The 24,802-nt window shown below is 38.2% G+C and overlaps 2 protein-coding genes across 5 annotated transcripts; both read right to left on the minus strand.

Annotated features, from left to right (window-relative positions):
- Positions 1-272: 272 nt before the first annotated feature.
- LOC131435984 (leucine-rich melanocyte differentiation-associated protein-like) lies at positions 273-24,802 on the minus strand. Of its 4 annotated transcripts, XM_058604315.1 has the most exons (5): positions 20,128-20,215; positions 19,929-19,965; positions 19,760-19,858; positions 19,553-19,696; positions 273-980 (listed from the first exon to the last, which is right to left on the minus strand). In XM_058604315.1, exons 3-5 carry the CDS (start codon positions 19,780-19,782, stop codon positions 497-499), a joined length of 651 nt encoding a protein of 216 aa, XP_058460298.1. In that variant the 5' UTR covers positions 19,783-19,858; positions 19,929-19,965; positions 20,128-20,215; the 3' UTR covers positions 273-496. The 4 variants fall into 4 exon arrangements, with proteins under 4 accessions (XP_058460298.1, XP_058460294.1, XP_058460295.1 ...); XM_058604311.1 differs by lacking the exons at positions 19,929-19,965; positions 20,128-20,215 and adding an exon at positions 24,424-24,802; XM_058604312.1 differs by lacking the exon at positions 19,929-19,965 and having other exon boundaries at positions 20,128-20,232.
- LOC131435983 (uncharacterized) lies at positions 1,031-4,480 on the minus strand. The gene is made up of 2 exons (XM_058604310.1): positions 3,606-4,480; positions 1,031-3,548 (listed from the first exon to the last, which is right to left on the minus strand). The coding sequence occupies exon 2, from the start codon at positions 3,503-3,505 to the stop codon at positions 1,436-1,438; it is 2,070 nt and encodes a 689-aa protein (XP_058460293.1). The 5' UTR covers positions 3,506-3,548; positions 3,606-4,480; the 3' UTR covers positions 1,031-1,435.

Raw genomic sequence — 24,802 nt, forward strand, 5'->3', positions numbered from 1 at the left:
AGATTCCATTTATTTTGTAGTTGAGGGAGGGTCCAAGAATGTAAGGGTTCATATGCCAAGAGTGTCCAAAACACTCAAGAGTTCTATAGCCCAAATCTAATTGTCCAACTGTACAAAAGTCCAAAAACGCAAGAATTCAAACGTTTCAAGAGTTCAATTCAAGAACTGGAGGATCTAATATTCTATAAGTTCAAGTGTTCGGGAGATCAGGAGCCCACGAGTACGAAAGTCCTAAAGTCAAAGGAATTTTCATTGATAAAATGAAACAGCAGTTTTACTCATTTAAATGTTCATACTTTAAATGCTCCGATATTGCAAAATATTCCTCCATAAAAAAATTTACCTGGAGAACATAAACGTCTTTCATCGGTAATCATCTCTCTGCATATAATAAAATATTGCGTTTTATTCGTTCCACCGTTTCTATACCCTATAAACTTTGGTCAAATTATAAACGAAGTGCATTAACAAAAATACAGCATCACACCTCGATGCTTCACGAATCATCCGAAACATGTGCCCGAGTCCTCCGGGGCCTCCGTTGTGCCGCCTTCTTTCCCATCTGCTCTCCACGTCCGACGGTTTCGAAAATGTTGAACGGCGTCTGACCGATGTTGTAGTTGTTATGCTTGAACTGCCGGGCCTGCGACCGTTGCGTGCTGCTCACCTCGGCATCGTCCAGATGGCGCAACTGCGGCAGCACACTGATCACCATCATCCGGTAGTCGTTGTGCTCCAGCGTTGAGTTACCGTTGAAGGACGACGTTGCACCCGGGTTACCCAGCAGCGACAGGTACCGCAACGATGGACAGCAGTCTCGGATCCGGTAGACCCACTTCTGGACGTTTTCGATATCACAGTGGTTCAGCCAAAGCAGCTCCAGATTCGGGAGCGACGGGAAGGTTTTCTCGTCCGGTTGGGGATTTTTGTCCAGGATCAGTGTGTTCAGCTGACGGAAGTAAGAGAGGAAGGAGAGATCTCTGGAAGAAAAGAAAGAAACTGTTAATTACAGATTGTAATTTTACTTGTTACGTCGCTTATTTTTCCGATTTTTTTTTCTAACATGACATGTGACCACATCATAGCTTTTAAATGAACACAAGTTTACCCAAAATCAGATGAGCCATCCACGAGCAAATTGAGCCTTACGAAACTAATTACTAAGTCTGCCCGTTCGGGGAAAATCAAAAAACACAACGTAGGGTAAGCGCCACCATAAATTTTGTTTGGTTTTATTTATTAAATTTAGTAACAAGAGTCAAAATACTAGAATTAAACATTTATTAAATTCAAATAACAAGTGTACAGTGTATTATCGGTCATTGATTTTAAGAAAGTTCTTACAACCTACAATCCAGTTTCATTGTATTAGATAATGATATTCAAATGCTTATTAATAATACATGAATAAGTCAATATTATTTATTATTTCAGGTTAAGCTCTAATCGGAGCGGTAGTTCCCTTCTTCTTCCTCGGTTTGCTTTCTTGTGCATGTGGAATGTCCAAAAGTGGTTGCACTAATCCACTTCCTGATGCAAAAGGTGCTGGTGGGAGTTCATCTGGAGAACGAGGTTTGTCCATCTGTTCTTCAGGAGCACTTCCTTGAGGTCGTGGTGGTCGACGATTATCTGGATCACGCGGTGGTTGGCCTCTCAAATATGCTTCTTCAACAGCATTTGGATTGTCTCGGAAGGGTCGATCTCGCCGATCAGCATCTTCAGGGCCACAAGGGTCATTTGCAAAAATTCCTGTTCTCGGGATCGGTAAGTGACCTAAACATCCGACATCCCACGGAGGCAAAGCTGGAATAGCAGGAGGAACATAATCGTCAACCGGTTCGACCCATTCAAAGCCTAAAACTCGTGCAGCTTCAACAATGGCTCGGGGCAATGGACGATTGGGTGATGGATATGGTTTTCCCAGTTCTTGAACTGGCCATTGAGTTTGCCTCTTGGTAGCTATAATTGCTGAACAAAGCGTAGCGAATGCTGTATCAATAGGTAATGCAGGCATCGAGTCTAAGATTTCTTCCGGTGATCGGCCCCGTTGTATAGCTTGTGGTGCATTGGCTTTATCTCCGGAAGCTACAACCACATACCGATCTGGTGCAACCATTTCTACATTCAAGCCATAATTCCGTCTAATTTGTACTTCTGATGAAGTCATTACTGTTGCCATTCGGGTTTGTGCACGTAAAATCGCTTGAGCGATAGCAGACCGCCGAATATCGGCACCTGTCCATCCTCTAACAGCTCTTCTCTGATAATCCGTCATACTACGGTGCTCGACTATAGCTTTGGCTAGTTCTAGTAACTCTCCAAACTCTGATGCAGCTACAGGAGGATTTATGATAGCTGCCAATTTGTTTCGCAATTGGTAACAACAGGCACGAGCAAACTGGGTAACATCGTTAGGAGTGACGTCGCATTGTAGAAAGTACATTAACTTTACGTGTAACTCGGCACCAGCAGATGCGATGATGAATACAGGGGTCGCATGCACGAGTGACATTTGTTCCACCATCCTGACAATTGGTTCACCAAAGTAAAAACGAGAATGGTGATAGACAGCCATGAACAGATTATATTGTTGGAATGCTGTGATACGTCGGTTATGAATGAATTGAGTCCATAAAATTTCGATCAATTCAGAATTGATTACTCTTGGTTGTAGTGCTATAGAAGAATAATCCAATTTATTTGTTAGAAGTGAATGAAGCTTGAATTCATCAACTGTTCCTTCTTTGCAAATAGCGATGAGTACAGCAACAAAGGCTTCGTACATATCCCGTAAACAGATGTTAGTAGCAAATGCAGCTAAAAATTCAAAAAATCGAAGTTTCATTTCAAATGGTAAAATCCTCCAACGTTCAGCGTATGCTTCGTCATTTAGTGGTTGAAGATCATAATCCGGAAAAACCACAAGGTCATGAGGGTCTGTGAAGTCACAATCTATCTGTAATCGTTCTGTTGTAGTTTCTTTATACATTTCTGGACATGCATAGTGCAACATAGCAGCGTGATACGAGTGACGCATTGGTTGCCGAGCATTGACCATAGGACGAATCGCATGATATCTCTGATTCCAGGCTAAGTTGGCTGCTTGATACACAGCAATCAGTGGTGGTGCCCGCGATAGAACTTCATTCACATTATGGTACACTGCAGCAGACACTGGTTCATTTTCTGGTTCCTGATGAAGCCAACGTAAGGTATATGCAGCCATTTTCAGTGCCCTCAACTCTACGGCCCGAGGCCTGAAATCTGCTGGCAACACGTTGGTTACGTAACAGTTTGTTAACGCACAAACAGCGTGTTCGGACAATCGGTAGATGTAGTTAGGTGTCATCGTAAAACATTTCTGTATAGGCAATCCTCTTATTTGATCACCAAGGGTTGAGCCACGGAAGAACGCTACATTAGGTGATAATCCTGCAGCACCGTACATACGCATCAAATTAGGAGCTAATCCTGCAGCTCCTAATTCGTAGAAACCCCCTAGCATTTTCGGGTCAATTATGGGGCACACGAGCTGAACTGTGCTGAGACTTGGATTGACTACCGTTATTAGTGTTATCTATGGTCAAATCTATGGTGGGGCTTACCGACTCGATGTGTTATTTGAATTTCCCCGATCGTAACGGAACAGTCAGCAATTAAACAGCGAAACACGGCAGGCAACAGAAATCACCCAGCAAGTTCACTTACGGGTACGTATATCTGCTTTTGCGGTAGAACAATCTTCGCTTGGTTAAGCAATTTCTTTCACTCCAGCACATACGAATTACAAAGTGGCAGGCAATTTTCAACAAAATTAAATTTGTACCTCAAAGCAATCCGTACTCGTTTCGTTGTACATGTACACGAAATCAGCGTTGCCAGGTCATTTTTTTTCAAAAATCGGTATTCGGCGCAAAAATCTATATCTGTACCATACTGGCATATTGTCGCAAAACTAAAATGTAGAGGCGCTGCTTGTTTAGAGATGATACTTTCAGCAAGAGCTGTCAAATCGGTAGGAAAATTTCTAATTACTACACCTTTTCAACGATTTCTTTTGAAAACGGGCAAATTCATTTAAAAAAACAGTAAAAGTTGAAGAAAAAGTTTTTACTCTCAGGTGGTAATGTTGATCCTAGTTCATTGTGCGAAATCTACCGTTTATTCAGAATAGAGCATTAAACTTGGTTTGATACCATTTTTCAAATGCCTGGATATAACAAATAAAGTATCCAAAATAAATAGTACTCGATCGCTATACATTCTAGTACTTGAGAAATCAACATTACACAGGTTTCTGTTTAAAAAAATGTTGATCCGAAAAAAACCTAACCTTACCCAATTTCACACATTTCTGAAGATTTTCCATGTTTCGTAGTTTACACTAAAAAAAAGCAGTAGTAATCACTTTGAAATCGATTTTCTTCTACGCTGAGTGTACTTTTAATCGCTGATATCTATTTGTACTATTGAAGAAACCAACAAACTCTTTTGCAGTCGCTGCGCTGCCCGAGTGGCGAGCTTTGAACTAAGGGATGGTGATAATTTTCAGATTTTGCTGAAGATTCGAACAAAATGCAGGGTTTTTTTATTTTTTTTCCTATAAATCGAATACTAACATACAAAAACGTGTGAAAATTTGGTAAAAAATATCGATCAATTATGATTCAGTAACTCTCCGTGGTATGTTTGATTGATATTTATGGAGAAATCGTAACATGAAATACCAAATTCGAAGAAGTGAGGTTGAGTACTGTTTTTCTATCTGGGATATTCTTTGTTTTTTGGGTTGGATTTTGAGATTAATTGATAAATTATGATCAAAAGTTTTATGACTAGTCTATTTACTCATGTTTTATCATCTAAATCAAATCTGAATGTGAACTGAAAATTTCAAATTTCATCCGCGATTGTCAAGAATATAGGACAATTTGAAATCATATGATTGATGACAACACGTGACCTTTTCTTACCCATTACTTTTGCCATCTGCATTCTTTCAAACTCAAGTAAATTGTAAAATTTGTCAAAAATTTTTCTAAATACATGGGATATGTCAAAACAATCACCATAACGCTATCTCGTGGTGACCACGCTGATTGGATTGTTCAATTGAATAAACGATAAAAACGTTGCAAATCACTACTGCCGATATGAAAATTTTCGAAAGAATCCTTTTCTTGGTTCCATTTTTCATTGGCAGGTGTCGCTACCAGACAATCAATTTTGAGATAATGTGCCAATTGCAAAAAATAATCTGGCAACATTCTCTGCCGGAAACGGATGGAAGCATAATTTATGTCAGTTACAAATTTAAATCTGGATTTTATAACAAGAACAACTGGCAGCCTCAGCAGTGTTTCGCTCGTGTTTCAAATACACGACGTAAAATACACTGGTGGCGTAGTAAGACAGGTTTGGTTGTGTTGGTAATTTTCTCACGAAATTAAGTATGGCGCTGGGATTCAACCATGTAAACATAAACAAATGACCATTTCAGATCGGGATTTCACTTCTAAGTTACTCCAGTTGCCGCTCAGCCTGGCGAATCTTTGGCACTAATTGAAAATCTGGACATTTTTTCTTCAAGGGCTTGCAAGGTAACGTCGAAATATAGAAAATTTTACACACATCCGATTCTGCTCATTTCGTTGGAGGAAGGATTTGGCGGATCGCACTATGGTATCTATTACAGTTGTTATGAATAATGGAGTGATTGTGCTGTGGGTGGCATTTCAAATGCAGGTGATGAAAACGATTGAAACATCCCGGAACAAAACACCGCATTTCACTGCCAATATTTTCGCAAACAGAACCAACTAAATATTTTCATAAAAACAACTCCCGAAACGTAATTTGTTTATGTTTTTTCTTCTTCACGTCTCTCTGTTATTCCAAAGTAAAATGACAACCGCACTAACACATAGAAAAAAGTGATCACCAGGTATTTTACATCGTGAAATAGAACGGCATCGTAGACCAGTTTTAAGTTTGACAGTAGAACTGGTCGAATGAATAAAACTAGAACGTATTGCTGGGGATACGTTTGTTACAGTTTCTGTTCTATTATAGATCTTCCATACACGCTCTTTGAACATAACTCATGGTTTGAGTTGCGATTACTCAAATTCATAAACTGGAACAATATGTCAAAATTTGAGTAAGGATTTAAATGAAATAAACTTGTTGTCATGAGTTCTCTCGCATTTATTCATATATTAGCGTATGCGTAGAGTTTTTAAACATTTGAGTGAAAAAATACTTCTTGCAGTTCAGTGCGTTTTCATTCTCGGAATATTCTTATCGAAATAAAAAATGCAAGAATACGTCGTTTTCCATTGCCGTTTCTAGATCCGGTTTTGAAAACATGAACGTCAATCATCGATGTTTTGTGGTTTCAATTATGCTTAGTGAAAAGCCCAACATAGGGATATCAAAATAATTCAATTTTGACTCCAATCCGTTCAAAAGGAAACGGTTTTGAATCATTATTTTGCGCATTCAAAAGAAAGAAGAATAACTTTGTATATGAAAATAACGAAGAAAATTTTCTTCATTTTGAGAGCAAGGAACTCAAATTATGAGTTGAATTTACTAAAATTTTGAACAAAATATTTTTTTCTTATTTTGAGTAAAAATTACTCAAGTTTTGACAATTTCGTCCCTTAACTCAAAAATGAGTAGATAGGTGGTAACTCAAGTTTAGAGTACGTGCACTTTTAATGAATTTGAGTGAGCTGTCAATCAATTTTGAGTTATGTTCAATGAGGGTGTATAGAAACTCTAAGCGGTTCTTACACGAGAATTCTCGGTTGATTTTTCAATAGGGCGTATAAGCAAGTGACAGTTTCTCTTTAATCACTCTCTCTCTCTTTCGATTATTGTGATGTGATTAAAAAGATTTTCTTTGATATCACTATTCTGTTTGAAAGTCGAAAGTTTCGGATCTTTTCATGCAAAAAGTTGAGTGATAAACGTGGGAACCGCTTGATAATTAATAGAAGAGAAAGTAAACAAAGAGAAACTCACTTGCTTATACGCCCTTTTGAAAAATTAACCGAGATTTTTAATGATTACCAGAGATGTCATTTATACAGATTTATCTGTATTATACAGATTTTTATATGCTCATACAGATTTAATACAGAGTACAGATTTTATACAGATTTCCTCAATTTAGTAAAAATTTATACAGATCTCACAAAAAGTAAGAAAGAAAAAATTAAACTTTTCTGTCTGAGCTATGTTTTAGTATTTGATTCCAGTGATGAGATAATCGTATTTCAATCAATGGACAAATTACAAATTAATATGGAAATCAGTTGTGAAATCCATTTATATTATAATTTGAAACCAATTTGAACTGATATTCAAGGAAGTAATGGCATCATGAAATTTTACTGTCAAACTGAGAAACTTTGTTGTATGACCCGACTTGACGTTGCGTTGAAATTTCATGTCAAATTATGAAGTCAACAATTTCAAACTAGATAAATATATGGAAATACAATTAAATTGTTGTAGATAAATAAATAAAAAATAGACTATGAAATTTCGTCGTTGAATATTCTTGTGAGCGCAGCAATGACTGATTGAATCTACCATCCTACAACCATAATCTATTGGAATAACATTTTTTGACATTATTTTGTGTAAGAATTTCATTTTATTAGTGAATACAGATCAATACAGATTTTCTATGAAAATATCTGGCATCTCTGATGATTACTAAGTAATGATATTCCAAATTTGTACACGCTTAGAAAAAATTACTCAGAGTTTGAGTACTAGTTACTCATTTTCAAATCATACATGGAAACGTCAAAAATTTGGTAGTTACCATCAATGATAATGAATATTTCTTACTTTAAATTTGAATTCAACGCAAGAATTCGTTTTTATGTTACTATTCGCAAGATCAGTCTCAAAGTTGAAATAACCATTTGTTTCAACAGGTTCTATTTTTTGTTAGTGAGATCATGTATTTCTGTTGAAAATCAATTTCCTACTACTTCCTCTTCGACCAGTGAGGCAGATACCACTTCAACATTCCTGTCACATTTCACCTTTTTTTCTTTTTCATTATAATAAAAAACCCTAACCTTACAAGTATATACCAACACGTGAAATACAACTTCGTTATTGTTACTGAACTTAATCGCTGTGTGTCGTTCTTATTCCAACTGATTAAACTGTTTACCCAAAAGGTTATGGGCCCAGTGCTACGCGAAAAGTGAATTCATTAATAAAAACATGGAGAGAGAAGATTTTGTGCGAGTGCCTTTATTTGACGGCAGCAACTATCCAGCATGGAAATATCGAATGCAGGTGGTGCTAGAGGAGCACGATTTAACCAGTTGCATTGAGCAAGATATTTGCGAAATGGATGAGTTGGTGGTCAAACCAGAGGATAATACTGCTACTCAGCATGCAAAAAGTACGGGTGTGTAATGTCAGAGACATAACTGGATGTCGTGAATACGAATATGACACGATTTATTTATGCTTCCGAATTCGAATTGGTAGTTCATCGATTGTTTGAATTGTGCAACTTTCCCCTCTTTCATTACTAGAAATTTAAACGATGCGCCTAGACTAAATTACAGATTAGTTACATTAAACATTCTGAAACGCACTTAAATACTATGAAATAAGCAGTATAGTTCTTTATAATAAAAAAAAATGGTGACGATTTTAGTTAGTTCAGCACGCAGACTCTGAATTCTAAACCCATATTCCAGAACTAAGCTCTAAAACATGAAGACGATTTTTCGCCAGAATGGGTTTTATAGAGTACAGTAAAGTAAATTTTCGCATAATTCTTTAGGAGTATTATTATGGTTCTAAAAAGAACCGAATAGAAGAAGTCTGGAATAAAGAACTGGACCCTGAGTTCAAGAACAAAATTTAGAACCAATAACAGACTCAGAATCCAGTTTCTATTCTAGAACTGCAATTTCGAAACTCAAATTAGTTCCGGAATGCAGTTCCAGAATCCAGTTTCAGCACGCAGGCTCTGAATTCTAAACCTATATTGCGGAACTACAATCTGAAAATTGAACTTCTCGTTATGACTACCGAAAACCAAATGATGGCAGGTGCTCTCTCCTGTAACCGTTGGTTACAAAATAATGTAATCGGCTCTGCCGACAATTAAATGAGTAACGGCTTGTTCAATGATTATTATCCCATCCTTAGTACTACCCTGGGTATTGTATCAAATGAGTGAGCGATATCACTCCACGTCTGTCATTATATGTCTGGGACGGAGGGGTCACTCACACTGAAATGCTCGCATGTATCTGCTGAAGGAGACCGTTCACAGCTGTTTGAATGTCGCGCAACATATCGTCAACTGTCAACACCATCGGGAGAAGGGCTGCCAACCTCATTTATGTCACAATACTTAGGATCATAATGTTGATTGTACAAATAGCTCGACGAAGCTCTTGATCGCTCTCTTTCGGTGCTCAACCATCTAACGAAGTGGAAGTGCGCGTCGTGTCGTTAGAAGTAATATTGAAGTTTATGGTGAAACGTGTGTAGTTATTAAAGTTGCGTCTCGTTATAGGTTATAGCAGTAGGAGTACAGTAGAAGTATTAGAAGTACAAGTAAAGCCAGTAGATTTGAGCAGGAAAAAGAGAAGAAATACGCGAAAAGTGTGTGAAAGCAATTGTAAGAGAAAGGTAATTGTATTCAAGATTTGTAATTTGTGATAAGTATAAGATTTGCGTCACGGATACTAATTCCGTTGGACAGGTCTGTCAACGGACCTTTTTCTGTTTGGGACCGAAATACGTTTCTGGTCGCTTTCCTTCAGGTCGCCATTGTTAACGCTCAGGCGGCGTCCGTGAGCCCTTTAGGAATTAACACCGCCATTTTGAAATCGGAGTGGGCCATATCATACGACGGCTATGTCCACATTACGAAGACCGTAGAAGAACCAAACCTCCACCGGTCATCAGAAGTTTTATCAATTACCACCGTCAGAAAGAAGCCGTTTATTACAGACCTGGCCGTTATGAAGGCCTATGCCAGTTGCCGTACAGTTTACAACCATTAGTTCCAGTTTGCTCTAATGATACCTTCGATAGCCGTAATCACCATTCATCTCTCCGAGTACTCGGTGCCACCATCATGGAAGCTGTTAACAGCAAGTATAAGCATGTGACGTCACTAAACTAAGCTATAATAATAATTATAATAAAATTGTAAAATGTATCCTATCCATTGTTGTAACATATATCTATACAATAACGAGTCCTTTTAGTAATTCCACACATTTATTTTCCGCCTATCGTACACACAAATGAGTTTCAGGCCTCGTCATTAGATGGTTACAAAGAAACGGATCGATCAGTAAAGTCTTTGAGCATTTCTCTCGGTGTATGAAACATAGCTTGGCAATAATTCTCCCCCGGATAAACTGTCAGTTGATGGATCGATTTTCACCCGTTCCGGCTGTAGAATGAGTTCTCTGGTGAGTACACGTGTAGCATGAGATACAGATACCTATCTAGCATACCACGACATATTTGTTCCCTCCCAACACCCACTGAGCAAGTCGAGGGGCTACACTCCGTCGCTGATGGTTTAACTCTCGCGATGGCAGTCTGCTCGCCTTGAAGGCCAGCAAGCGAATGAAAGTTGCTACCTGAGCGTTTGAGGTTTTAACCACGCAAAAGGCGCCCTCTCCGTCGCTGCTGGTTGAAGGTTTAACTCCCACGACGTCTGCTCCCATCGAACGCACGAAAAGAAATGATCGATTTTCACCACGGTTCCCCTTTTATACGCATTCAGTTGAAGATATGTGCCTGACTACCTCAAAATCGTCGTCCTTGCGCGAAAAATCCAAGCGAAAATAAAGAGTTTTCCGCATTATTTTGAAATTTTGAGAAAACTTAATTTTTGAGTTGTTTGTGGTTATCTCACACTGTTCAAAATATTATCCTAAATTCCTGATCATATTTTTGATGAAATGGTGAAAGAATTATGTTGCTACCAATAATACAAGTCGAGATATTCACAATTAAGTTCTGCCCATTCTTCCATATGGCTAATTTTGAAAAGGCACCCCATAGTAAAGTAAGTCGTATTCACGACAAAAGCAATACTTTCTGATAAACGGATGAAGTCAGAGAGGCGCTGTAAGTCTTTGTTGATATCCAGAATTCACGACAATCAGTTGGAATATGTGCAAGATCACAAAACACCAAAATCCATTTGGTTGGCTCTTCAGCGGGTGTTCGAACGGAAGAGTATAGCTAGTCGGTTGCATTTGAAACGAAAAATGCTAACGTTACGTTATGAAAATGACTCTTTGAGTGAGCATTTCCTTATTTTCGATAAAATTGTTCGCGAGTATAAGAGTACAGGTGCACAGATCGATGATCTTGATGTGGTTTGTCATCTTCTTTTAACGTTAGGACCATCCTTTGCAACAGTTGTTACAGCTTTGGAGACTATGCCAGAAGAAAATTTGTCCCTGGAATTTTTAAAATGCCAATTACCCGGTGAACGACCGCAACTAGGTTAAAACCGGGTATAAATAAACGATATAAAAAAAAAAAAAAAATGCCGATTATTAGACGAAGAAATTAAGCAGACAGCTGGAGGAATTGTGCCGGCCGCTTCGGGATCTGTACCAGCAGCCTTTTCTAGTACAAATGCAAATAAACGACAGCAACCGAAGAAGAAAACATGGAAATGTTTTGGGTGTCAGAAAGAAGGCCATAAAATCAGTGACTGTCCAGAGAAAAATGAATGGAATGAAAAACATTCGAAGCAAACCAGTGCATATTTTGGGGATGACGATGGTGGTGTGTGCTTCATGAGTGAACAAACATTCTCTGCCAAACAAAATGTGAGATGGATTATCGATTCCGGGTCATCGGAGCATTTAACGAATAATCGTGCATTGTTACAACAACTTAGTCCAATGAAATGTCAAATGACAATTGCAGTAGCTAAAGAAGGGGAATCTATTGTTGCAAAACATCAAGGTGATGTAAAACTATTTTCCGTCGTTCATGGTAAATCCATTCCAGTTTGTCTTAAAAACGTGCTATATATACCTGATGCTAGAGTTAATCTCCTATCAGTGCGAAAAATGGAGATGTCTGGATTAAATGTGACATTTGCAGACGGAAAAGTTTTAGTGAAGCGAGGACATGCAGTAATTGCAGTAGGTGAACGACGTGGTAAGCTTTATGAGCTAAACTTGTCCGAGAGTGAAAGCATAGGTGAGTCATCTTTCTATACGAGCGGTCGAATATCAAAGGAATTAGAGATATGGCACCGACGTTTCGGCCATCTGAGTGCAAAAGGATTAGACCAGCTAGTTCGAAATAACATGGTTCTTGGAATAAAATTAAAAACTCAAAGATCTTGTGATGTAATACTTTGTGAAGCATGTGTTGCTGGAAAGCAAAGTCGACGGCCTTTTATATCGAGTGTGGAAAGACAATCAGGCAGAATTTTAGAGCTTGTTCATTCTGATGTCTGCGGACCTGTCACTCCGATGGGTGTCGGAGGCGAAAGGTATTTTGTCACTTTTATTGACGACTGGAGCCGATTTGTAGTTGTATTCTTGATTAAGTCTAAGGATCAGGTTCTCGAAGTTTTTCGAAAGTATGTGGCAGTTGTATCAGCAAAGTTCGGAACTAAGATCTCTCGTTTGCGTTGTGACAACGGCGGAGAATACAAAAATGGAAAATTTTTGAATTTCTGTGAACAGAATGGCATACAAATCGAATTCACCGTTCCGTACACGCCAGAACAAAACGGCGTTAGTGAACGCAAAAATAGGACATTAGTTGAAAAAGCCCGAGCTATGATGGAGGACTCCGGGGTGGATAAGAGGCTTTGGGGCTCTGCAATTCAGACTGCTGCTTATTTGACAAATCGAGCCCCCTCTCGTGCACTCAATCACAATGCGACCCCTTTCGAGATTTGGAAAGGACGGAAACCCAATGTTGAAAAGCTTCGTGTCTTTGGAGTTTATGTGTATGTGCACATACCGAAGGAACACAGACAAAAACTTGATGCAAAATCATGGAAAGGTATATTCGTGGGTTATTCACCCAACGGTTATAGAATTTGGGATTCAACAAGGAAGCGAATTGTTGTCGCTAGAGATGTGATATTTGTAGAAGAGAAGACTTGTAAGACTGAACCACTCATTTATCAAAATAGAAGCACTGAGCATGATGCAATTCGTGTGAGTCGTGATTCGGAGATCTCATCATCACATGAAGAGAGTGATACGGAGAGCTTTGTTGAAAGTGACGAGCATAATGCTACACCAGGAGATTTATTCGATAGTTGTGTAGACAATACTATTTGCGAAGAAAGTGAGCCTGAGATGGTACAAAATGCACGTCCTGTGCGTAATCGTTCGACACCAGCCTGGCATGAATATTATGAAATGGACATGACTGGTTTCGCTCTGAGTGCAGCGACCTTTGTAGATAATTTACCGTGTACTATAGCGGAAATGAGAAAACGTGATGACTGGCCAAAGTGGGAAATTGCAATTTGCGAGGAAATGGATGCATTGAAGAAAAATCACACATGGGACTTGGTTAAACTTCCAGCAGGACGCGTACCCGTTTCTTGTAAATGGGTTTTCAAGGTTAAATACTCTGACGATGGTGCTGAAGATTCCTACAAAGCGAGGCTCGTTGCTAGAGGGTTTACTCAACGACAAGGATTCGATTATTCTGAAACTTATTCACCTACGGCCAAATTGGACACTTTGCGTACAGTACTAGCCGTTGCGAATCACGAGCGAATGTTAATTCACCAATTAGATGTTAAAAGTGCATTCCTCAAGGGAGTAATAACGGAGGAGATTTTTATGACTCAACCGGATGGATTCGTTAAAGGAAATGGGCTTGTATGCCGGTTGAATAAATCTCTCTACGGTCTCAAGCAGGCATCCAGGGCATGGAACGAGCGTTTTCATGTTTTTATTGGAAAATTAGGATTCAGAAGAAGTTTGAGCGATAAATGTCTGTATATACGAGGAACAGGACAGCAACAGTTATTTTTGATCATTTATGTAGACGATGTTCTATTGGTTGGACGTCAGCTGAAAATAATCCAAACTATTAAGCAGTGTCTGTCTAGTGAGTTTGAAATGAAGGATTTTGGAGAAATTAATTGTTTTCTGGGCATAAAAATTGAAAGAAAAATTGAGCATAGAATTATTCGAATAAGTCAGCGTGCATTTCTGGAGAGATTACTGAAGCGTTTTAACATGGGCGATTGTAAACCTGCATCAACACCGATCGAGCATCGTTTACAACTAAAGCGAGGTGAGGAATCGCAGCGCACCAACAAGCCATTCCGGGAGTTGATCGGATGTTTAGTGTATGTGGCTTTAACAACTAGACCGGATATAAATGCCGCTGTGAATTACTATAGCCAGTTCCAAAGCTGCCCAACTGAAGAACATTGGGGGCACTTGAAGCGTATTTTGCGGTACATTCGCGGGTCTTTAGACTTAGCTCTTCACTTTGAAGGTAACGATAAGGCTCCGATCGTGGAAGCATATTCTGATGCGGATTGGGGTAACGATATTATGGATAGGCGTTCTTTGACTGGTTATGTTTTCCGAGTTTATGGATGTTCGACAAGCTGGCTGACAAAGAAACAATCAACCGTTTCGTTATCTTCGACGGAAGCAGAGCTCATTGCATTGTGTATGACTGTCTGCCATGGCATTTGGGTAGTGCGATTACTGGAGGATCTTGGTATCAAATTGGTTTTTCCTGTAGTATACCATGAGGATAATCAGTCGACGATACGTGTAGTAGAAGACGAAAGGGATACTGGCCGGCTAAAACTGATCTGATTCAACGGGGGCAAATCAAGATTCGATATATTCCGACGAATCTTCAGCCAGCTGATATAATGACGAAAGGCTTGCCAACGAAGCTATTCCTGCAACATCGAGCGGCTTTGGGAATGCAAGTTTCTGGAAATTGAGCGGGTGTGTTGAAAATCAATTTCCTACTACTTCCTCTTCGACCAGTGAGGCAGATACCACTTCAACATTCCTGTCACATTTCACCTTTTTTTCTTTTTCATTATAATAAAAAACCCTAACCTTACAAGTATATACCAACACGTGAAATACAACTTCGTTATTGTTACTAAACTTAATCGCTGTGTGTCGTTCTTATTCCAACTGATTAAACTGTTTACCCAAAAATTTCAAGGGTGAGTCGCTTAACACAAAGTGTGTCTTCAAAAACCGGAATGATAAACTGTGCTCTTGGTTGTGCAATCGACGCAGAAATTGTGTCCAGAAGTGCTCCGTATTGTGCTTCAGAATGGAAACGAATATGCCCAAATGTCATTCATGAGGAATAAGTATCTGATTGGTGCCAGAGCATTACTAACATGTATGTTAATGTGCGATTGATACACTACTCCAAGCGATCGCCACTTGATATGATGTCTCGAAGTTAGAAATCAATTGTAAACGGAGTAATAAATAAACACAGTAGGGTTATTTTAAGTATTGTGTGTCAGTTACTTAATGTTTTAATGCAATACATTCAGAAACGGAACAGTTTTTACGCATATTTGGTATGTGTGGAATAAAATTTCACTCAAGATTTGAGTGCTAATTACTCTATTTTTGGCACATGTACAAATAAAGCATTACTCAGTAAATGAGTAGATTTTACCCAAACATCGTTTCCATTGGAAGCATTCAAATTTGAGTAACTAAGGACTTACTCTAAATTACAGTTGTTCCACTTTTTCTGTAGATGAGTGAGATCTTACTCTTTTTGAGTAGCTATTTTTAAGCGTGTATGAAGAATTCATCATTACTGTTCTTACGCGTTCATTTAAAATGACATCTCTTTTTAGGAATGACATTATTAATGATCGTGTTAAGTCCACTATAAGATTTTTTAACGTTGCGTCACAGATGAACAAGAATTCATCCCTGGCAGTTCAGCGGTACTGTTTACAAACAAGCTTAAACAATCATCTTTAGACTTCACAACTAGCTACTTTTATCTAATAAGTCTCTCAAACAAACCGTATCGGATCGTTAACAAATGTTTTGAAACTCTATTCAGGCGATATGGACCGTGAACGTTCTCATTCGTTTGTCAACAGAAAAACAAAAAAACAGTCTGTTTACAAACAGTACCGCTGAATCAGGTTTTGCACGAACATGCCATAACCTCACAAAAATAATCAAAATGAATGAAATTTGACAGCTATCAGTTGTTTGTTTATGTGTTCATTGCCTTTATTCTAATTTAATTACGTATTAATACCACAACAAACAAACCACTGACAGCTGTCAAAAAATGAAATTAATTCATCGGCAGTTCATCTGTAGTTCATACGAGTGGTCATCGTGCAAAACCTAATTGTGAAAATGTGTTCATCCGATTGAGGTTAGCAGTGACGGTGAAAAACCTAATAGAAACTGTCAAAATTCCAGATATTTTCATTGAAAATCTGCATTTCTTCACAGAACAAATTTGTATTTATCTGTATTCACTAAAAAAAATTAAATTCCTACAATAAAAAGATGTTATTCCAATAGATAATGGTTATAGTATAATAGATTCAATGAGCGTTCATTCTTCATATCCTCGTAAGCTAGAATTTAGAATACTAGATAGCGTTTTTCGATTAATTTAAATCAGTTGATGAGAGAGTTTGAAAATTGCATTTTTAAAGTCATCATGATCGGTCGTGTCTCGTACACACCCCTGTATTTTTTTTTAATTGAATACTTGATCCATGTGATTCATCATTTCAAACCACGTGCTTAATAGGGTATCAAAATTATTACTTGCCAAATGACAATGACGGAATGCATATGACTGTTCTAGAAATACCGCTGTAGGCATGACAAAAAAAGTTCTGATATCGTTTACCAGTAGATGGATTATTCTTTGGCTTTTGCATTGATATAATTTAGATTACACATAAGTGGCAATTAAATACCGACTTTAAAGATGATTACCACAATGGAAGAAAGTTCAAATTGATAATAACCAGATCAATATCAAATTGAAGCAAAGTCTCTCCAACCAACCAAAAGTTCCACAGTATCTGAAAAAATATTCATTTTCGGTACTACTTTGAAATACGCATGGCACTTTTTGGCAACTTGAACGTACAAAACAAGATAAGAGCGAACTTTATTCGCTGTTGAACAAGGAGCTGCTTCAAAGTTTATTCTGTTGTGCTGGGTGAACATTCAAGTGTGGATAATTCCACAGCCAAAGCTAAATCATTTTTATTTTGTCGTGAATACGACTTACTTTACTATGGGGTGCCTTTTCAAAATTAGCCATATGGAAGAATGGGCAGAACTTAATCGTGAATATCTCGACTTGTATTAATGGTAGCAACATAATTCTTTCACCATTTCATCAAAAATATGATCAGGAATTTAGGATAATATTTTGAACAATTTGAGATAACTACAAACAACTCAAAAATTAAGTTTTCTCAAAATTTGAAAATAATGCGGAAAACTCTTTACTTTCGCTTGGATTTTTCGCGCAAGGACGACGATTTTGAGGCAGTCAGGCACATATCTTCAACTGAATGCATATAAAAGGGAAACCGTGGTCGAAAATCGATCATTTCTTTTCGTGTGTTCGATGGAAGCAGACGTCGTGGGAGTTGAACCATCAACCAGCAGCGACGGAGAGTGCACCTTCTGCGTGGTTAAAACGCTCAGGTAGCAACTCTCATTTGCTTTTCGGTAGTCGTAACGAGAAGTTCAAATTTCAGATATTAGTTCCGCAATATAGGTTTAGTATTCAGAGCCTGCGTGCTGAAACTGTATTCCGGAACTAATTTCAGTTTCGAAATTGCAGTTCTAGAATTCTAACTGGATTCTGAGTCTGTTATTGGTTCTAAATTTAGTTCTTGAACTCAGGGTCCAGTTCTTTATTCCAGACTTCTTCTATTCGGTTCTTTTTAGAACCATAATAATACTCGTAAAGAATTATGCGGAAATTTACTTTACTGTACTCTATACAACTCATTCTGGTAGTCATGGCGGTCTTCAAGTTTCAGAGCTTAGTTCCGGAATATGGGTTTAGAATTCAGAGTCTGCGTGCTGAACTAACTCAACTCGTCACTCTTCATCACGAACGCTTTCATAAAAAGTTCTTTTCAGAGCCACCATTTTTTATTATAATGAACTATACTGCTTATTTCATAATATTTAATTGCGTTTCAGAATGTTTAATGTAACTAATATGTAGTTTAGTCTAGGCGCATCATTTAAATTTCTAGTAATGAAAGAGGGGAAAGTTGCACAATTCAAACAATCGATCAATTACCAATTCGAATTCGGAAGCATAAATAAAGCGTGTCATATTCGTATTCACGACATCCAGTTATGTCTCTGACATTACACACCCGTACTTTTTTACGAACTTTTGGTTACTTGGGCTAAACACAGGCTTGATATACTCTAGCGAATGAGTAGCTCTAGAGAAGAAACTCTCCAAAATTGCGAAACGAAGCTAGACGGGTCAGCTCGTTTTGAATAAAAACTCAGGCTCGGATTTTGCGTAGCGAAAATCGCTTAAAAACCGAACAAAAATTAAAACAGTTCTTCCAAAACAAATGCTTCAATCAGGTTTTTGCATTCTATGTTATTTTGTCCGATTTGTCTCGCTTCGCCAAATCCAAGTTCAGTTTTGGCTGTCAATGTTCTCAAACTCCGAGTTTTGCATTCCAAATTACTTAAACGAGTTTTCCCAACACAACTCATAATCTCTGCGTAATATAAACTCATGTGGCATCGATAAATCACCTAATGAATCATCTTTTTGTGTTGGCCAGTTAGTAGAATTAAAAAAAAAACAAAATTTAGACTTAGTTTATACAAAATTAATTCTAATATTCACTGTCACGCCACTACACTTTCACTAAGATGTACAATACAGAAACGTATTTTGAACTGCTTTAGCAGGATTCATTAGCTCATACTAACCAACAAACTTATTATACGGATACAATGATGAAGACTTAAAAAACACTCTCCGGAGTCTGTATTGTAAGTATTACACCTAAGTAAAAGTGTAGTGCCGTGATAGGGAACAATAGAATTCAAGGTTGACAAAGAAAGATGAATTGGTTCTTATAGATAATTACCAAGCACAACGATTAAAGTTCTACTAACAACTTCCGGAGAACAGCCATTGTTGAAAAACGCAAAAGCAGCTTCCTTCGTTAATGGTTGATGAATCTTTTAGAAAAAAATAAACATCAGTTTGCTTAGAAAACTGTTCCCAACAAACTGATATGTCTCTTTTGAATTTCCATTTAAGCGAAGCGAAGAAAACTGCTTTTGCGTTTTGCAACAATGACCGTTTTCCTAAGATTGTAAGTTGCCCCTTAATGGTTTGCTGAGGCGCGTTATAATTTATCATTCAACCACAACCATTTCTTCTAACTGCACTTCGTGAAGCGGATTTTCCGATGAAATTTCAACACTAGCTTAAAGTGAACAAATGTCTTCTCTTCGTCCATTTCGGTACTCACTTGATGTTATTGTAGCTCAGATCCAATATGGTCGTCGTCCGGGAAAACTTCTCCGCGATTTTACGTGGAATTTGCGATAATTTCTCATAGGCCAACGAAAGGCGCTCTCCGTTGCCGTCCATGTCGTTGATTTGACTGGAATTGCTGAAAAAAATGGCCATTAGAAACATTCTGAATCGACTACGAAACCAATCGTACGAAATTTACCTGGCTATGCTTTTAACCGACATGGAGTCCGAGGACCAATCGTAATTCAGGTACAGTTCGTCGTCATCGTCAACGTGCGAATAATTCTCGATGAAGAATCTGAAACGGAAAGAAATACGAAAATGAGCTAATGAGATCCCCGAACAGCTTGTTTCAGTCAACGGTCGACCTTTGATACTGTTTCGGGAACAGGTTCAGGGTAATCTCTGATAACAGTCAAGCGTGGACGGAAGCACATTTTACGGATTAATGAAGTTATGTCAACAGTGGTAGCACGTAATACAATGAAAATAGTTTATTTACTGGAGCAACACGTGGTACATATAAATTCGAATAAAATGAACGGATTCAAACCAATGTTTACGTACATCATTATCAGATCGGAACAGAAAAATACACTACATACAACTAATCATAGAAACTTCTGATCACTTTGGTTGACAATCCACAACTGTCCCGTCTTTCGCAGCTCAAAGATCTAGTCGTATCAAATCGGAACGACTATTCATCTACGACGCCAATCGTTGCGAAGAGTGTCACTGCACTTGATTTTGTGACATGGTTCATCAACTTTGACTACGGCGTCACTTGAGAAGTCGTCGGTTCCGGCGTTTCGCTTTTCGGGCGCCACTCACATTGCGTCTGCCGTTAGGGTAGTCCTATTGGTTAACCGCTGTCTGCTGGCCGGAGGAAATCGAGAGTCTTAGACGAAACGATAAGTCGAACAACTCTAGCCCAGCCCAGCATCCAGTCCAGTTGGTAAACAAGTGCCCGACGGACCGCGTGCTGCGTCAACTCGGAGTCAGATTCACTGTGCTCATCGATGTTGACACTCTTTGGCTTATCTTATCTTCATTTGCCGGTTGCTACCTACTTACAGAATGACGATCAGTGCGGTTTGATACCGTTATATTCGAGTACGCATTAGGATGAACCAGAACTCAAATTGAGCTAATGTTTAGAAGATCGGTTTAACTATATCAGTTAGTACAATGTGAGCTCCATTTTAGTCTTCTTCATTCATTACTTTAGGATCAGGCATTGAAAACTGTTCACATTAGTAAACTAAAGGCAGACAGAAGAACGAGGACGAAAGACAGAAGCGAAAAGACAGAAAACGAAAAGACGGAAAGGAGACCGAAAATAGAATACAGAAGGCAGAAAAAAGAAAACGGAAAATAGAAGACAGAAGACAGAAGACAGAAGATCGAAGACAGAAGACAGAAGACAGAAGATCGAAGACAGAAGACAGAAGACAGAAGACAGAAGACAGAAGACAGAAGACAGAAGACAGAAGACAGAAGACAGAAGACAGAAGACAGAAGACAGAAGACAGAAGACAGAAGACAGAAGACAGAAGACAGAAGACAGAAGACAGAAGACAGAAGACAGAAGACAGAAGACAGAAGACAGAAGACAGAAGACAGAAGACAGAAGACAGAAGACAGAAGACAGAAGACAGAAGACAGCAGACAGAAGACAGAAGACAGAAGACAGAAGACAGAAGACAGAAGACTTCCTTTTTGCCTTTCTCATATAGAAAGGTTATGCAATCACTGTGAAAACCGACTTTTGAACCGAGGCCCGGAGGGCCGAGTGTCATATACCATTCGACTCAGTTCGTCGAGTACGCAAAATGTCTGTGTGTGTGTATGTGCGTATGTGTGTATGTAACGTTTTTTGCACTAACTTTTCTCGGAGATGGCTGAACCGATTTTCACTAACTTAGATTCAAATGAAAGGTCTTGTGGTCCCATACAAAATTACTGAAAATTATTTGGATCCGACTTCCGGTTCCGGAATTATAGGGGTAAAATGTGCAAAAAATTGTGAAAATAAGTGCACTAACTTTTCTCAGAGATGGCTGAACCGATTTTCACAAACTTAGATTCAAATGAAAGGTCTTAAGGTCCCATACAAAATTCCTGAATATTATTTGGATCCGACTTCCGGTTCGAGAGTCATGGGGTAAAATGTGCAAAAAAAAGAAAATATGGGTTTTAACTTTTCTCATAGATGGCGCGACCGATTTTCACAAACTTAGGTTCAAATGAAAGGTCCTGTGGTCCCATGCGTTATTCCTGAATTTCATGCGGATCCGACTTCCGGATCCGGAAATATAGGGTAAAGTGTGTTAAAAATTGTACACCATCACTGAAAATGGGGAAAAACCTTAAAAAAATTTCTAAATCGACCTCAAATCTTTTCCAATTTGATGGTTTTTATCAGTAGACGGTCAAACAAACCGATTTCGGTTATTCTTTTAATAATCGAAGAATTTTTTTTTTGCCTTTCTCATATAGAAAGCTTATGCAATCACTGTGAAAACCGACGTTTGAACCGAGGCCCGGAGGGCCGAGTGTCATATACCATTCGACTCAGTTCGTCGAGTACGCAAAATGTTTGTGTGTGTATGTGTGTGTGTTTACGTGTGTGTGTATGTGCGTATGTGTGTATGTAACGTTTTTTGCACTAACTTTATGGGGTAAAATGTGCAAAAAAATGAAAATATGTGTTCTAACTTTTCTCATAGATGGCGCGGCCAATTTTCACAAACTTAGGTTCAAATGTAAGGTCCTATGGTCCCATACGTAATTCCTGAATTTCATCAGGATCCGACTTCCGGATCCGGAAATATAGGGTAAAGTGTGTTAAAAATTTTATACCATCACTGAAAAGAGCGAAAAACCGTAAAAAGTTTTCTAAATCGACCTCAAATCTTTTCCAATTGATAGTTTTTATCAGTAGACGGTCAAACAAATCTATTTCGATTATTCTTTTAAGAATCGAAGAAAAATAATTTTAAAGAATACCACAGTATTATATATGATAGTTTGATTGATATGAGAAAGGCATCATTACACCACTAGGTGGATTAAAACAAGTTTTTTTCCATTTCTTTCACAATAACAAAAGTAGCTACACTCAAAATGCAATATCTCACAAACTAATAATCAGACAGCTGTCAAATTTATACACGTATCTTCTGAAGGTTGGTACTAACTGAAAATGGTATGGATTTAATTCTAGTGGCGCCCTCTCATAGAAACGATACGAACTTTTCAGCCGAACTGTTAATTTTGCCGACATTCAAAATGACGATGAATGTCGATTTGAATTTTTTGACACTCTTCGCCCTATAAATTTGGAACCGGAAGTCGGATCTTGATGAAATTGCACAGTATATTTAAAGACAATGAGAGCATTAATTGAAATCATGATCCATGAAAATCGGTTTAACCATTGCTGAAAAATCGAAATGAGTTTTTTTAGATTTCTTTCACTATTATTGGTGCTTTCGGAAGCGGAAACCGAGGACTAGTATTCCCAAAGTAGTTTTATAAATTTACCAACGAACAAGATCTACCAACTAGATGAAATTTTGCATTAAGTTTTATAAAAATGTGCACCTCGTTTCGCCATCGCGTGTGAAAAAATACTCATGAAATTGAAAATTTTCACTAATCGCACTGTAATACCGGAACCGGAAGTCGGATCTGGATAAACTTTTTGGGGACTTTTTAAAGAATTTTAAGACCTGTTTTTTTTGTTTCAATTATAGAGGCTTTAACATCTTAGGTCATTCGCCTCTTCGGACCAGAAAATCTTTCTGACCCTATATGCGGGGTTGAGAATCGAACGCTGGCGGGCTGCGTAAAAGGCATCGACTATTCCATCACGCTATACCCGTCCCCTTTAAGACCTGTTATTTGCTTCCTAATTTTTGAAAATCGGTTAAGAATTTGCACATATTTCCTTGTAATTCCGAAACCGGAAGTCGAATCCAAATGAAATTAAAGAAAATTTTATAAGGCCGTAAGACCTTTCAACTGAATCTAAGTTTGTGAAAATCGGTTCAGCCATCTCTGAGAAACGTGTGACTATTTTTTTTCTTTTTTTGGTGCATATCACCCTGTAATTCCGGACCCGGAAGTCGGATTTGAAAGGCAAATTTGAAAGTAATTTGTGAAATAATATTTGAATGACGATTGACTCGGACTTTTAAATCGTACTTTCGAGAAAAAAAACGCGTTTGAAGTTTATTGTCAATAAAATCGAAGGAAACGATTTATTTTTCTAGGGCTCTCGTAGGGTCTAACACTTTCGAAAAATCGTTTTTTTTCTTTGCATTCTAGTTAAAATAAAAAATTGTCAAATTTTCAAGACAATTGAAGCAGAACTCATGGGCCCGTGCGCCGAACTTGTGCCTCTTCGCAGAATGAGATAAAGAAAGATAAAGGACCAAAACAGAGATTTGCTCCAATAGGCTTGAAAATTTGACAAAATATAATTGAAATATTTTGCTATAAGAAAAAACCCGAGTTTTCAAAAGTGTGAGTTCAGCCATCACTAAGAAATAAATGTGATTGCCATTTAGAAAAAAATGAGTGCCAATTTTCGTTTATTTTATTTTATTTTTGCATATACTTCCGTATAATTTCGAAACCGAAAATCGGATCAAAATTATTTTTTCTCTGCGAGACCAAGAGCCACAAATTCGTTTCAGTTTGCAAAATCAAAATTATCATGAATTTTTGAGGAACACTTCATCGTATACCAATGGCGGGTAAATCTGGATAAAGTATAAAGGCTTTATAAGATGACAAAAAGACATCCAACCAACAATGGTTGGAGTCCAAACAATAGAAGTTCCCATCACTTACTTTTCGTTATACACAATGGCCTGCATTGCTTTTCTCCTTCGGTTGGCTCGATGGACGAGCTTGTAGAGATGCAACGTATGATCCCGGTAAAGCGGAATTTTGACGACTTTTCACTGCAACCTTCGGTGCGAAACAAGATTTCCCTGTCCTAACTAACAGTACTTAAAATTTACATAGATCAAGAGCGAAGGTTAGAAGCAATCAAATCTGATATGCTCGACTGGAATCGAGTTCATCAACAACATCACATTTTTTTAATTAAACTAAATATTGAACCAACGAACAGTCCTTTCCTAGCCCAAGGACACCGAGCTACCGGCTTCCGTTGCCGAAAACAAACTGCGTCTTTTGCAAACGATCGCGTCTGACTGATAGAAAG

The sequence above is a fragment of the Malaya genurostris genome, chromosome 3, assembly GCF_030247185.1.
Source record: "Malaya genurostris strain Urasoe2022 chromosome 3, Malgen_1.1, whole genome shotgun sequence".
NCBI lineage: Eukaryota > Metazoa > Arthropoda > Insecta > Diptera > Culicidae > Malaya > Malaya genurostris.